General features: G+C 38.7%; 1 protein-coding gene across 1 annotated transcript; it reads left to right on the top strand.

The window, feature by feature from the left end:
* Positions 1 to 393: 393 nt before the first annotated feature.
* Positions 394 to 15,798, top strand: LOC101174635 (opsin-5-like). Its single transcript, XM_020714730.2, has 4 exons — positions 394 to 1,164; positions 9,367 to 9,660; positions 11,940 to 12,265; positions 14,221 to 15,798. The coding sequence occupies exons 1-4, from the start codon at positions 1,095 to 1,097 to the stop codon at positions 14,563 to 14,565; spliced, it is 1,035 nt and encodes a 344-aa protein (XP_020570389.1). The 5' UTR covers positions 394 to 1,094; the 3' UTR covers positions 14,566 to 15,798.

The following is a 15,798-nucleotide window of genomic DNA, read 5'->3' as shown; positions in this document are numbered from 1 at the left end:
GCACCCTTACACAGCTATAAAAAACCTTTACCTACACCTGCACACACATATCTACACACACGCACACCTTCTTTCACACAAAATTTCCAATTGTTGACTCTTTTTTCTTTTCAACTCAGTTAAGTCAGTAACAGTTACTTCACATTTAAATGATAGCAATAATAAACCTTTACTGTGTTACAATAGAAAACTGTTACCACAGTTGGTTTGGTAAACAAGTGCAAACATGTTGGGGTTTACTGTTGGGGTTTTTTTGTGTAACAAAAATATGAATTAGAAGTGAATAAAATATAGTTTAATGAATAAATAACAGGTTGTTTCACCATGCACAATAGATGTCAGATTTAAAAAAAAATTATTAAGTTGATTTATTTTGAGTTTTTTTTTTTTAGGATGGGTCAGTTTTGACCCATATGACAAGGGGAGAAACCAGAATGTTAAAACCACATAAGGATTAAAGAACTGTGGAAAGTGAGCTTCAGTGGGCATTTTAACCGTTTTTTCAGAGTATTTTGAACAAAATCTGAAGGTTAAAGGAAAAACCCTTTCCTTTGAGAGAAAGTGGAAGCTTTCCACAAAGTTGTTTTCTGGTGCTGCAGTGGCCTAAATAAGATGATTATCCACCAAAGCACACAGGAGAGTAATCCATAAATACTGCCTGCGTTACCTGATGGCTTTGTCCTAACGGTAAGGATCTCATAGGCTATTTCACCTAACTCCTCCCTCACGTCTAAGTTTAAAGGTTTAGTCCAACTCTTTTCAGTCGGAAGGGAGAAAGTAATATTCTGAAAACTTGAAGCGTGGTTTTCTGAAGGCTGGAGTCCCGCGTAAAGTCACACGGCGGCGGTAAGGATGCTGGGCACTGCCCTTTACGCATGAGCTCCGTGACGGCACGCTGTAGGCGCACAGCCGCAGTCTCTTGCGTGTCCGTTCGTGGCTTGCGCAAAGATGGATGGAAGAAAAGAGTGCGTCCGCCGCTAGCTTTGACTCACACTTTTTCATCTAAAGAAGCTGAGAAGCTCGCGTGAGGATCGGTTTCTGGAGTTCTTTTTTTTTCTTTTTTGTTTTTTTCGCGGTTGCTTGTCGTCATTCCAATGGATATTTACGCATCTGCTTTGTCACCGGCGCTGGACATCGGAACCGGCTGCTACCTTCTGGTGTTAAGTAAGCTGCAAGTGCACCTCAAAAAGACCTCAACTATAGTTTGGTCACATAATCTGATGCGTTTGTGAGACGATACAGTGATTTTGATTGTAGTCCTGATTGCGCACAGCTTCTTTGACAACTGGATTGAACGAAATGAGTCTGTGATCTCCTGCTTTCCAACGGAATGACGAGTTTCCTTCATCCAGGAGGATCAGTGCGTTTGTGATCCATGCAGCCAACTGGTTATTACGCAAATGCTTTGATAAATCATGTGAATTTCATGATTTAGGTTCTAGTTCCTGTCCATTTCCAAACGAGAGCATCCTGGCTGACTGTGGATGCGTAAAACTGTTTTGTGCGCATTTTGTGGTCAGGATTTGGAGTTTAGAGGCTTTAAAAACTCCTACATAAACTTTCACTAAGGGCTCAAAATCATTTCTTCAAGTTCTCCTGAACTAATACGCCAGTCGTGATGGTCTAATCATGGAGTTAATGCAGAGTGTAGCGAGAATTTCTGCTTATTACCAACAATCGGTTCATTCAGAAAGGTTTTACAGTGTGCTTTGCGCCTCACAGTTGACCCTGATCATTCCCTGTTTCTTTATACATGAAGTTTTGTTAAACGACCATTTCAAATGGAGAAAATCAGCTGGTTAATTGTGTTAACGGTGATTAACTAGTCTGTGAAGCCAAATGCAACACACATGAATCAGTTGAGCAGCAGAAATTCATGATCCAGGGATGATTTAAGCAGAAAATCATGAAATACACATTACTGAAGACCAACAAAGTTAATTAAACTGCATCATACTGAGAGCTTTTCTTCTAGCTAAACATTGCTGCTGAATGATCTGAAGATGTTGAGCAATTGGTGAGGAAATTGATAATTGCATTTCAATGCAATGCTTTCACTGAAGAAAAAACGATTATTTTCTTAACCTTGATAAGCAGCTATTTATAACTGTTTTTCTTCTTTGCACTTCAGCTCCTCCCTCACACGATCCGCCTTGATCTCCTCTTTCTCTACTCCCATAAACCTCCTCTTTCCTGGTCGCTCCAACCTCAGCCTCCTTCTACCATCATCATCACTCTTCCTCCTCTCAAACATCTTCATCCGCTTCCCTGCATTTATCTACAAAACCTCTACCATGAGCCGTTCCTCTGGTGGGTTCATTCCCACTGGCTCCAGCTCTGCTTCCTGTGTCTCTGTTTTTACAGAAAGAATAGGACTTCTTTCTTTGTAAAAAGCTACATTTTAATTTATGTCAAATACTATTGGTAATTTAAGTTAGGAAATAACAGTACATTTCGTTTGGCCTTTCTATTTGTAGAGTGTCGTCTCACAGCCAACCCTGTCTTTATGCACCACAGCGAGGATGCTGAGAAGCATTAAACCAGTCAAAAACTGAAGTTTGCTGTTGTTAGTCAGTTCTTTTTGAATTTTTATATATTTTTATCATCAATGAATTACAAATTAAAATTCTCCTGTAACTGAATTTCAATAATAAGATGCACGAGTGAATTTTCATGCAACTGTCCGTTCTGAGGTTTCTTTGAAGTGACGCCTGCTGACAGAACTTTTGCTTGTAACGCAACCCTCAATGTACAACAATCCACGGCAATTATATCTAAAATTTAAGGAATAGTGAAAACATCTGAAACTTTAGTGGTTCCAGTTTCACTCGTATTTAAAGACCCATGCACTCCCATCATCTTTGATCTACTTTTAAAGCGTCCCAAGTGGTCTGTTATTTTTTTTTTCATTATTATTATGTCGTTTTTAGCCAAATTTAAAAAAAAAAAAACTTGTTGTTTCTAGGACATAGTTTCTGCAGAGTAGCAGTTCATCATAAATTCACCTCCCAGTTGCGAGTGGGACTGTTCCTGCAGAGCAAGTCCGCCCCTACTTCCCATCTACTCCCCTCACACCCCCAACCTAACTGTTGCAGTGCAGCAAAAACGGCAGCAGTATTGAAGCTATCCAGCCGTTCAGTTTGGATACAGATTCCAGCTCAGACGAGGAAAACTGAGACGTTCATGGATCTGTTAGTCTGCAAGTGGTTGTCTCAGAATAGAGCTTGTGGCCTGCCCAGCGTATTTTCTACATCACAAATACCATCTTGAATGATTTGAATAAAGAAATATGCAGAAATGCTATTTTAAGCTTAATTTTCCTACTTTATGGCCTCCATCCCCAGAAAAAAAGCCACAAAAAGACGTTAAAATCACCAAAGACTCAATTTTCATGTCAGAATCTAAGTTTTAAAGGTAATCAAATGAAATGAATTATCTAAAAACATTCTTTTTTAGTTACTTTCATATATAAAATATATAAAACATTGCAGCTTGCAACATTTTGTCCTTGCAACATTTTGTCCTGCATATTTTCCACGTAACACGCTCATTTTCAAACAGCATTTTTTGTCTGCTCCTCCTTTACAATGATTTGATTTATTTTTTAATATATATATAAAACCTATTCCAGATGAAGAAAATAAACAGAGATCTTAGAAAATAATGCCATCTTCTTGACAGTGTAATTACTCATAATCATAAATAGACCATTTGAATAAATAAAAACTCCGAAATAGAATTTTGAGCTTTGGTTTCTTCATAAATGTCCTCCAATATCAGAAATATGCCAAAAGAATGTTGAAACACAATTTTCCTAGGAGTGTGGCAATAAGAACTGTTTTTTTTTATTTCTCGTTCACGGGGAGGTTAAGGGGCTGTGAAATCAAGACACGGGAAAGCAATCACTAAATGCACTTTGACAGCAGGAACGCCAATATTGACTAAAATACACACATGCTGTGAGAAACGCCGGCACTTCTCTTAGTTATGTCACAGTTAGATTCATTACAATCCTGTATTTCTGAAAACAAAACCAAGAGTAATCTTTGGAGGCTCTTATCTGCACAGCAGGGCTCGCTCACGTCCTTCTACATTGGATTCCTGTCATCTTACAAGGCTCCAGGAGTAATAGGAGTTAGATGATAGACACTACACCCCCCCACTGTTTCACACATAACATCTGCCTGCAGCCTTGTCAGAACAACAAAAGATAAACGGACACATGCATGCGGCACCGTGGACGAGCGTTGTGGCCAAACGGGGCGGAAGAAAAGGAGACATTTCTCTTAAATGAATTATTCATTTCAACTCTGTTTAGGAAACAAACGTCCCATTTGTAGATTCAGCAACTTTCCTGTCATCAAAAGAAATCTGCTGCTCCTGCCTGTCGCCATGAATAATTCATGGACACGACACAAAGATCAAATCTAAGAAAATGAATTGGAGAAAATGGCAGTGAAGGAAATGACTCAGTCACTTCATTTCTTTCTTTCAATGACAGTAAGTCTTCTCCATCAGGTTCCCAAAATACCATCATTACCTCCAACGGCTGTCCGTGCAGATATGACTGCTTCTATTCATGTTATTGACAATTCGAGGCTGTTTTCACATCTTGATAAGGGCATTAAAAATGCTGCAGATGCATATGTATAATCCTCCAAAAAAGGTCAACCTAAATGTTAGCTAATGTTCCAATTCAGGAGCTTTACTTCAGTAAACATTTTACTGTCATTTATTCTTGATGATATGATATTTCAAGCGATGTGTGGCTTTGTGGTATGTTTTAAAGCAGGCCTGACTTTTTATTTGTGTAACAAAATATTAAATTCATAAAACTGAATTTGGCTATAAAACGTAACATTTGCCAGGACCAACAAAAACAATTAAAACCTATAATCTGTCTCATCTTTACAGAATAAAATTATGTCACTTTTATTTTATTTCTTTTTACTTTTTTAATCCCCCTGGGATTTTTTTTAAACTGGTGTACAATTTATTGTTCTTTGTTCTTTACTGTAAGTCATTTAAATGTTCTGTCTAAAGTAATATTTATATATATTTTAAAAAAACACAGTTCACATACTTAAAGATGAAGAGAACTTTCTGTGTAGGATTATTAAAGAAAATAAAAATCACAAAAAAGTGTACAATATTTTATATCTTTTACATATGAAGGAGGTTAACAAACAATTTTTTAAGAAAAAGTATTGCAATTGATTACCTTTAAAACTCACTGGATGTTTGTGTTAAGAAATTGAAATGCATTTATTTACTTAAATGGATGCTATTTAGGTTTATTTGTGGCAAAAAAAAAAAAAAAAAAAAAAACGAAACATCACACATTAAACGTTGGTTCTAATCATTGTTTTATTTGTATATATTTATGTTTTATTTTTAATAGTTATGAAATTCATAAATAGCAGAGAGATTAAATGAAGAAACACAAATTTGCTTCTTTTTAAATTGTGTTTTAGTGTCATAAAACTGTATAAATGAATATCAATGACAGATCAGCAGACCTGTAGTATAATAGTAGTCTCAGATGCTCCTAAAAACTCATTGATTACTTTGGTACATAGAGGAAGTCTATGATGCAACATAAGAGTATGAAGCATCTTTAGGGAAGTATAGAACTGGTTGATGGTGGTGGTTCCAGCTGCTGCCTGTGGAGGTGATTCCATTCTATGTTTATGCTCTTTGACTATACATTTAATTGATTCTTTATATTTGTGTGTGTGGCAATAACACTTGTGCTCGCTTGCTGTAAACTGAGCAAGTGCTGAACTCAGCACAAGGTAATGTGTTTTTTGTTTTTTGTCTGCGCTGGGTTGTTTTTGAGTTGGTTTGGGTCTAACGTTGGGGTCGTAGAGAGGGGTGGCTGCATCTTGAGGGGAGCGCTCAAGGGATGTCATGAAAATAGAACGTACCATTGTCGTGGTAAGTTTATCATGAAGTATTGGCAAGGCCAATGTAAGTTGTACAGGTGATGCTGTCATACGGTGTCCTTACCCAACAATAGTCGTTAGTAAGGTGCGAGTACTGGCTGTGGAAAATGCCGCATGCACGTGGTGTGCACGTGACACGTAAGTGCAGTTAGGATGTCTACCCAACTCTGTATAGATTCGTCATTCCGATCAGCCAGACTGCACTGGAATGAGCCTCCAAAGAGCGCACATGTATCACATAATCAGCCCTAACGGGCTGAGTCTGCAGGATTATGGGGGTTTGAACCCTTATGTGTCCACTACAACCTGTCGTCCGCACCCCGTAGAAAACCTGTGCATGAACATTTTCTCTCTACAGCCCACCGAGCGGTCTACGACCTTGATATTTCGTGTTGACCACCTGCTTACCTCGTACGGTTAAGACCTTTTTTTTTTGTTTTTTATCCGTATCCACCCGAAAGGGCAGTCGTGACCAAGGCTACTGTCGCGAAACCAAGCAGAGCGTGTCTTACAGGAAAATAGTGTTTCAGTGCTGAATGGCTTCACACAGCAAACAAAGCACAAGGTTTGATCTGCTCAATTCCAGCTCAGTCCAATCAAAGATGAATTTCCAAGTGCAGAAATGTCTATAGTGAATAAAATATCCTTGATTTTCCGTTTTTTTGCTTCTTCTCCACTCATCTGCTCCCAATCAGTGATGGACTATTAGAGCTTAACTGAGCTCTGATCACAGGGATGAAAGAGAATCTGTATGAATCAAACCTGAAGGACTGATTACATTGAGATCTGTTGGTTTGTTGGACAGTGGATTTAAAAAAGAAAACTCAACTAAAGCTCATTTTCATGACTACATAAAAGCCTAAACAGAATTGTAGGTTTTGTTTTTTTCTTTATCCAGCAAAAAAATAAAAAAATAAAAAAGTGAGAGGGAAACCTTGACACTTGTGAATCACAGGTGTACATTTCTGGTCATGGTGTGAAAGCCTTTAGATCCGCTTCACTTGTGGATCTAAACATCTCAGAAGATTGTCCCATTGATTCACTTTTGTTCTTGCACAGTGACGGATGCCCACTCGAGAATACCTCCTTGAAAGTAATTTTCAGTGAACTGGAAGCTCATGGGGTCACTGAGTTTTGTGTTCTGGCAAACCCCATAGAGGATCCTCTGTGAGGTCCAAGGTTCATTGGGGGGCTGGAGAGTCAGAACAAAGATGGTTGAACCGGTTTTTCTGGAGGTTTCAGAACAGAGGGTTTGTTTTTTTGTTTCTACTCTGTGTTTGTTTTTACTGGGAAACCATGTTGGGTAGGAAGTACTTTAGATTTGGTGCCTTTAGGCCACTCGCCTGCTGTGAAGAATCCTTTTTATTAAATCGTTTTTAATGCCTTATAAACACATTTTTAACAAACATAGACATAGCTCAGCACAACACTGATCCACATTCACAAAGATTCTTGCAGTAATGCTAACCAAAACAAAATTCCTTTTGTAAAAAGTGAAATAACCCACATAATGTTAGTAAATGATAAAAGTTTTTAGTATAGAGGCTTTATTGAGCCTGAAGCGGAGGTAAGGTGTCCATATCTTCATAAATTGATCCTTTATGGAGAGGAGTAGACAGTTTGGCCTTTTTCAAAAGGCCAAATTTATAAGAAACATTGCAAATTTGGATGTTTTTCTTTTAAGAAATAAATCCTATTTGAAATCTTTCTTTTAAAAAAGTGCATTCCAAATACGTTTGCTTTAGCTTTAAATTTTTTTTTTAAGTGTTGAAAAACTGTCTATAAAAAATTGTGCCGATTTTATTCACTTTTGTGCCACTGAAATAAGTATTAGTAATAGTATAATGTTATGTGCCGTTTCTGAGCTAAATGGTTCAATTTTTTTGTTTTCCATCGGTTTATTAGCAGCTGTTACACATCTAGGAGACTGCACAACAGTTCTTGTTTCTTCCAGTAACACCCGCTTGGCTCTGGAGACCGTTAAAAGCCAAGGTCGTGCATTTGGAGCTTCAAACTCTTTGTTTTACATTTTCTCTCACTTCATCCAGATTACACACATGACTGACCAGTGCTCCCTTAACCCAGGTTGTAGAAAAATGACTATTGCTTATGAACTAAGAACTGTTCGGGGTGAACAGTCAGTGTCTGGAGCCACGCCATGACCTTCAACGGTCACGAGATTGTCCTGAATAATCCAGAGCTGAACTCAAAGATCTAACAATTATTCCAGATGTGCAAAAGGTCTGATTTTACAGAAATATTCCTACTAATCTGGATTAAAATACTATATGGTTTCAGATCAGTTCTCATTCTAGTTGCTGCAATTCAAGTTAGTTCAGATGAGAAAATGATCTTTTTGTGTTTGTAATGTCCTCACTGAACAAGCAAAAGGAAAATAAAGTTTGGTTGCACATATAAAACAAGAAAAATAATTAATAAAAAATAACTCCCTTTACTGAGACTTTTAATCATGTACGTGATTTGAAACAGCACTTTTGAGTGACACAGTATAGATTTTAACCTCTACTTGGATCTAGTCATGTCCCCCCATCCTTAATAATTCAATTACCTTTACATTTTTAAGAGATTTAATACATTTCTTAAAAGTCCCACTCCAATAAACATTGTTTTGCTGTTTTAACATGTTCTTGTGGCATTTTTCTCACATAAATAAAGAAAATTAAGATTTGCATTTCTGAGTATTTCTTTATTTAAAAAAACTGTGTAAAAGATGGATGATGGTAAAGGGGGCAGGCTTTCTCCACAACAACAGTTCCACCCACGGTGAATCTCTACCAAACTCCTGCCGCTCTGCAGAAACTACGTCCTAGAAAACTTTTTTTTTTGGTTCGATTTTGGCTAAAAAACGTAGTCAAAAGACCTTTGGTAAAGCTTTGAAAATAACAAGAAGAGAAGAAGCTGAAGACCGTCCATCTATAAACCCAACAGCATCTGTTTCAGAGCAAATAAATAAATAACTAGAGAGAATCCCTCCACTACTACTGGCATGTAATGATTAGACGGCCTGATTTGCTGCACTCGTTTTGGGCGAACCACGATTAAAGAGCAATATAGTAATGTGGGGTCAGAATTTGTAGTGACCAGCGCTTGCAACACAAACTGTAGGTTAATTGCTGCTACTTCTAGTAAGGCTTTGCTAAGTTCCTGACAGCACTGAACACCTATGTGTGACGATGCCAACGCTGGCCAGGAATTACGTCCAGATGGGGGTCATGAATTAAGCTCCAGTAGGAGGCGATGCTCGAGGATAACTCAGTCTTTTTGTAAGTTTCCATGCCAGGTCTTTTGTTTACAACTGTTTCTCCATTTGAGGAATGCAGACATGAAAGGGCTTCACAAATTAAACCTAAACCTTTTTCTTGTGCTGTCATTTTAAAATAATTTCTGGTTTTCTCCGCAGCTGTTTTGTCCATCATAGGAAACCTGCTCGTTGTCATCATGGCCTTCAAAAGGTCGTCGAGGATGAAGCCACCGGAGCTGCTCAGCGTGAATCTGGCTCTGACTGACCTGGGAGCGGCTGTCTTCATGTACCCTCTGGCTGTGGCTTCTGCCTGGAGTCACCACTGGTTGGGCGGCGACGTTTCCTGCATTTACTACGGCTTAGCCGGCTTCTTCTTCGGTAGTGCGAGCGTCATGAACCTCACCGCTTTGGCCGTGGTGCGCTTCATCGTGTCGCTCAACCTGCACTCTCCCAGTAAGAGTGCGTCTTTTTTTCCCCAAGGACTAACAGGAAAATGTTCATTTCAATATTTATTTAGAGATTTTTCTTTCCAAAAATACATTGAAATCCCTGTGATATTTCAGAGACACATGATGATAAAAATAAAAAAAAAAAGACTAAAAACCGTAACCCTTGTGCTATCCTAGACACTTTACTATTGGGAATGGGTCATCTGGACCCACTAGACAGTGCGCTGAACCTTTTTTCTTCAATGATTTGTGATCTTCACTGGTGTCCATGGATTACATGAAATCTTTCCACCTTTATCCACTTTTGTCATGGTAGGGAGAACACGTCAATGTAAGGGGGGGTCATCTAAGATAGCACAAGGGTTAAACTAAAAAACTAAAAAATTTTAATTATTTGTATGTCTTCCAGCAGTCCCGGATTGTAAGGACCAGATGGATTTCACAATTATTTCTCACTGCGCCTTTGAGTAAACATTTTGATCCCACCATGTGCCCAAATACTCACCAAAATGTGCACGCACCAATAGTAAAAAAAGGAATTTAGAGCATAGTGAATGTCCCCTTCCAAAAAAAATGATGACATCACAGCGGGAGAAACCATCAAGAATGGCTTTCGCCTGGCAAGCTCAAAAAGATTCTCGCATATTTATTTACTGGAATATTGTGAAAACTCATGAAATGAATCTCTGGCTCAAGCTGAAAAAAAAACCAATATGACATAAAATATAAACATTTTAGGTGGGTGTGGTTAATAAAAATCTCGGTTGCTAAGGCAATCCAAAAATTTACTTTTGCCGATTCTTTTTAAAATGCCGTTCGTCACCCCCAGACGACCAAAAAATTAAAAGGTTGCTATGGAGACAAAACCAATAGAAAAGCCGCCATTATCGAAAAAGAACGGTTTATTTTTATGCAGCTCTAACAAGGGTGGCAGAGGCAAAGGGGGAGAGGGGGGGGGGGGGGGGTGCAGCAACCATTCAGCCAATGAGGACGGCTCATTGTGGACTATATATACAATGCTGCTTGTGGCTTTAATTGACTTTTTTTAAATATGCTTGTTGTTGTAGCTAGATATCTGTGTTGAAATATAGACATTTTTTTCTGAGCTAGTTTCATTTCTTAAGATACATTTCCAACTAAGAACAATAAAAAGTGACTTCTTAAAGAAATTTTTAAAATGTTAAAGGGATTTAAAATTTGATTCCGACCAGACTATAATACAGTACCTTTATTTCTAAGGCACTTTTCAGAGAAATCACAAAGTTCTTTAAATAAAAAGACGACAAAGTCCCACCAAAAGACAAACATGTAGTAAAATACAAATAAAAGTTAGAACATGATGAAACTATCACTAAAGTCAACTAAAAGCTCTCCTGAATAAAAAGAGGCTTGAAAGGATTGCGTCTGACCAGAGCCTGCTCTGCCTTTGGCTTTTGTCATTTTTATCACATAAAATAAAATAAAGTGTAATTGTAAAGTCGCAGCACAAAGGACTGTCCCAACCTAAATATATAAAAAAATTGCTAACAAAAAGAGCAAAACAGTCGATAACTAAAGGTCATGATTGCTCATATGATCCCCAACTATGTTCTCTAATATAATATAAACTTGATTTTCTCACATAAAGAGCTAAAACTGCAGCTGTGTGAAAACAAAAAAAGGAAGAATAAACAGCATGCACAATTTAAACACTCGACTGGAGAACCCCCCCCCCCCCAAAAAAGAAATGATGAGGTGTGTAGAAAAACGCCCCAGACAGACAATAAATCCAGAAAACCACATAGAGACAAATATGAGGGGGGGAGGGGGGGGGGCAAAGAGGGGACATATGGATGACAAGAAGAAGGAAATTAGTTGTTTATGTAATGTAATAGTTTACCAAAAGCAATTTGTGAAACGCAATAAAGGTTACCGTAATTTCTACAAAACAACCTCATGTGGAATAATTGTTTCTCATTTTACGCTTTTAACCCATAAGAATGCAACATTTAGGAGATTATTTTCAAGTTTCCTAATCATATTTTTCTTCCACCAACACCCAGCATGTCTGATAAAAGAAGTCCGATAAATCAACGTCTTCTTTGTACAACCTGCAGAACTAAACATTTGTGGACTGTACCACTAAATCAAAATAGTCTAGTTACATTTGTATGCATGCATGTGGCTAAAACGTTTACATGAAGCCAAAGAATTGATACTTGATTGATAAATGCTTCACCAAATATTGTAACGTATTTGGCTTATGTTGTCTAAATACATAAAGGTGTGCGTTTTCGTTTGCAGAGGAGAAAGTCAGTTGGAGGAAGGTGAAGATCCTGTGCCTGTGGTCCTGGCTGTACGCCCTCATATGGGCCCTGTTTCCTATCCTGGGCTGGGGGCGGTACGGCCCGGAGCCCTTCGGGCTGTCCTGCTCTCTGGCCTGGGGGGAGATGAAACAAGAAGGCCCCTCTTTCGTCATTTCCCTCTTTTCCTTCAACCTGGTCCTGCCCAGCGTGGTCATCATCTGTTGCTACTTTGGCATCGCCATGAAGCTTTACTTCACCTACAAAAAGTCGGCCAACAGCAACCACGTCCCCAATATCATCAAACTCCACCGGCGGCTGTTGATCGTAAGTGATTTCATTCACCGGATGAATTAAGTTCTTCTACTACGAGGTCTGTTTGTTCCCATTACAGTCCTTAACCCATTGTTTTCTGTGATCACTGTGAGGTTGGACTGTAGTCACATGCAGACATTGACATTGTAGCCTTCAGGCGCCTTTGTTGTGGTTCATGTGTGGATTCAGACAAACAACCAGCACGATCATGAATAATAACCCGAGGCCTTAAAGATGGAAGATTGTGTCAGGACATGTATTTAAGTGTGTCTTTTATTGTCTAGAGCCTTAGGAGGTGAAGCGTAAAACGACGGTAATCTAGTCAAACACTGTTTACTGTCAAAGAGGGCCTGATCTCATCATCATGAAGGAAAACAGAATCTGTAAATCAAATTCTGAGCTTTAGGATGACTTTAAAGTAAAAGCAGCCAAATGCAAACACGGAAAAACTACTGATCTTAAAAAAAAAAAAAAAAAGATCTAAAAATATATTTTTTTTATTTTTGAACAGACAATCTCAGTACCTCAAACAGTTTTTATGGAGAAAAAAAATCCTTGGATTTATTCTCTTTTCAAACAACCTTGTGTGAAGGCCACTACATCAAAGAATTAAAAAAAATTACATTTCTTCTTTTAATTAAAGACCATTTCAGATAAAAATAGTGTTTTTGGTGTTTTTAACCAGAGGACATATGTAAAGAAATGTGAGCTCAAAATTGCATTTCTGAGAATTTCTTCATTCAAATCGTTGTAAATCTGGAGCGGACTAGACTAGAAATTGCTGTTTGATAAAGCTTGTATTTATAATGTGGGAAATACGCCACAGGCTCTCTCCCCCGCCCCATTCTGATGCATCCACCTGCAGACAAATGGATTCATGAACGTCTTTGTTTTCCTCGCCTGAGCTGGAACCTGGATCAGAACTGTACGACTGGATAGCTCCAATATTACCCGCCATTTTTGTTAAACTGGTAATGTTTGGTTGGGGGTGTAAGGGGCTGTAAGCTAGCGGGAGAGAGTATAATTCAGGGGTGTCAAACTCCAGGCCTCGAGGGCCGACCTCCAGCTAGTTTTCCAGAAATCCTGCCTTATCGACTGCTGTTTCCCTGGATCAGGTGAGTTTAGCAATAAGAAGCTTCAATGATAGGTTGGTTGGAAAACATGTAGGACACCGGCACTTGAGGCCTGGATTTGGACATCTTTGGTATAATGGGTGATGGGAAGGGGGGTGGGGTTGCTCTGCGTCAACGGTCCCGCCCACAACTCAGAGAGAGAATGTGAACTTCCAGTTCCAGTCAATGATGTCTGGGCGCCATCTTGTAGTCCTCTTGGACTTTTTAGAATAAACAGGAAAAGAGCTTCTACTGCCTCTAGTGGAATGATGATGAACTACAAGGTGAAATATATGGACCACGTTATATCCAATGGGTTTTGAAGAAAAGTTTTAATCATTGCGTAGATCAGATATGGTACGAAACGTTATATAGGGTTAAAATATGTTGTACCCGTAAATATTAATTTTTTTTCAGCATAAATGAGCTTTCAGCTAAGAATATTAGCCGTCTGTCCACACCTTTTTCATTTTAATTTAGCATAGAAAAAAAATATGCATATTTCAGGGTAAAAATAGTTAGAAATGCAAATGATTTAGCTTCTCTTAGCTTCTGTGAATTGATGTCAAATGTTCCTTTACTTTCCATTTCATTGAGATTTACAGACATGTGTTTCGTAGCTTTGACCTTCCTTGTTTGTACATTTTTTCCCTCAGGGTTCTATTCTGGGACCATTTACAAATCAATTTTGGCTTAAACTGCTGTTATATTTTGAAAACGGCAACATTTATGTGTATGACCAGCCACTGATATTTATTTAGGAGCTGTCTGAGAAGTATTTTTCTGTTTATGTTACACAACTGAATTTAGTTTTCTTTGGAGCTCTTTATGCCCTGTTTTCTTGTTCTCTTACAGATTGCCATTTTGATCAGCATAGGTTTCATAGGCTGCTGGACGCCATACGGGTTGGTAAGCCTTTGGTCCATTTTCAATGACAGTAGCAAAATCCCACCTGAGGTCAGTCTGCTGCCCTGCATGTTCGCAAAGAGCTCCACTGTGTACAATCCCATGATCTACTACTTCTTCAGCAAGAGCTTCCAAAGGGAAGTGAAGCAGCTGTCGTGGCTGTGCGTCGGCTCCAACCCGTGCCACGTCTCCAACAGCGTGAACGACAACAACATCTACATGGTCAGCGTGAACGTCAAATCCAAGGAAACGCGGCGGGAAACTTTGCAGGAGATCACAGAGTCGAGACAGTGACACACTTTACTCCCTAGAGAGTACGGTATATTTTTCAAGAACTGACTTTGGGTCAAATGACTATTAGTTTAAAGCGATGTGTGGTTTCAATGGAAGGTCAGGAGAGTGCAGAAGCACGCCATTATTGTGGTGAATGTCAAGACTGCACAACAAAAATAGTGAGAAGCATTCATGCGTGGAGTCGACAGCACCTGTACATCCCTGCACCCCTGGAAAGGAGAAACACTTGATGTTGAGTGTTAACAAGTGTGACCATTTCTTTTTTATTACCATTAGTTAAATCTTAAAACAAAATCAAAAGGAGGCTGAAAGATATATTTGAGGTAAAAAGAAACTGGAAAAACATCTAAGCCGTCACTGTGTAGTTTTTATGTGAGCGGAGAAAAACAGTTCTGTATTCCAGTTGGGTTTTTCTGCTTGTCCTACCTTTCGACTGATGACTTTAAAGGTCAAGTAAGCGTCTCTTCAGAATCATTTGATGGTAAAAATGGCTTTTGTGCTTTCCCCCTGGCTCATATGAATACGTCCAGCATGCGAAATGACTTTCACAAGCGGTCTTATATCCTGTTGCCGTGTCCTGCTCTATTTCCACATTGTTACGCATTTAACACGCTGCTTTTCATCCATCCTGCCATCAGAAGACTTCTTCGAGTGCGTCTGGTCGGCAGAACCTACGTTTTTCTTTCAGACGTTAAGAACAAACACTCGGATTGCTTTTGGTCTAAAATGGCATGTTGGAAACGAGTGTTTAGTTTTGTCAATAAGTGGCCTTATTGCTTCTGTCACAGGTTTGTCATCAAATGTCCTTGTCGATCGCTGTCATCTAATGCTTGTCGTCGGTTTAAGGTCAGCATGTTGAGTGTTGTTTTTGAGTGAACTGCTGGGCTGTGTGACCTTTTGAACCCTAGTGATACTTAAACCTGTGAAAATTGGACACACACACCTCCTACGGATCCACAAAGCAGGCATGTTTTTAATTCCTTTTCTTTGGTTTAACAAAAAGGAATAAAATCTGCTAGATAAATAAGAATTGCAGGTCAATTTTCCTTAAATTTACCCCCCCAGGAGAAGAAAACTGGAGGCTCCGCTTTGATCGTTGATGTCATTGCCTGTTGTGATGCTTGAAAGTCTAACTCTTGATGTTTTACACCAAATGAACCATTGTTTTTTTATGGTAAAATGTAAATTGTTTGTATTTAAATTGAGAAAATGTCATATAAAAGGTTCAATAAC

This window comes from Oryzias latipes, chromosome 24 (assembly GCF_002234675.1).
Source record: "Oryzias latipes chromosome 24, ASM223467v1".
NCBI lineage: Eukaryota > Metazoa > Chordata > Actinopteri > Beloniformes > Adrianichthyidae > Oryzias > Oryzias latipes.
Note: the sequence above shows the minus strand (reverse complement) of the source record. Positions and strands in the feature narration are given on the sequence as shown.

Excerpts from the sequence above, each read along its gene's own strand:
- LOC101174635 (XM_020714730.2), top strand. The coding sequence starts at position 1,095 with ATGGATATTTACGCATCTGCTTTGTCACCGGCGCTGGACATCGGAACC. Across the intron at positions 1,165-9,366 it reads CTGCTACCTTCTGGTGTTAA|CTGTTTTGTCCATCATAGGA; the intron begins GTAAGCTGCAAG and ends TTTTCTCCGCAG. Across the intron at positions 12,266-14,220 it reads TCCACCGGCGGCTGTTGATC|ATTGCCATTTTGATCAGCAT; the intron begins GTAAGTGATTTC and ends GTTCTCTTACAG.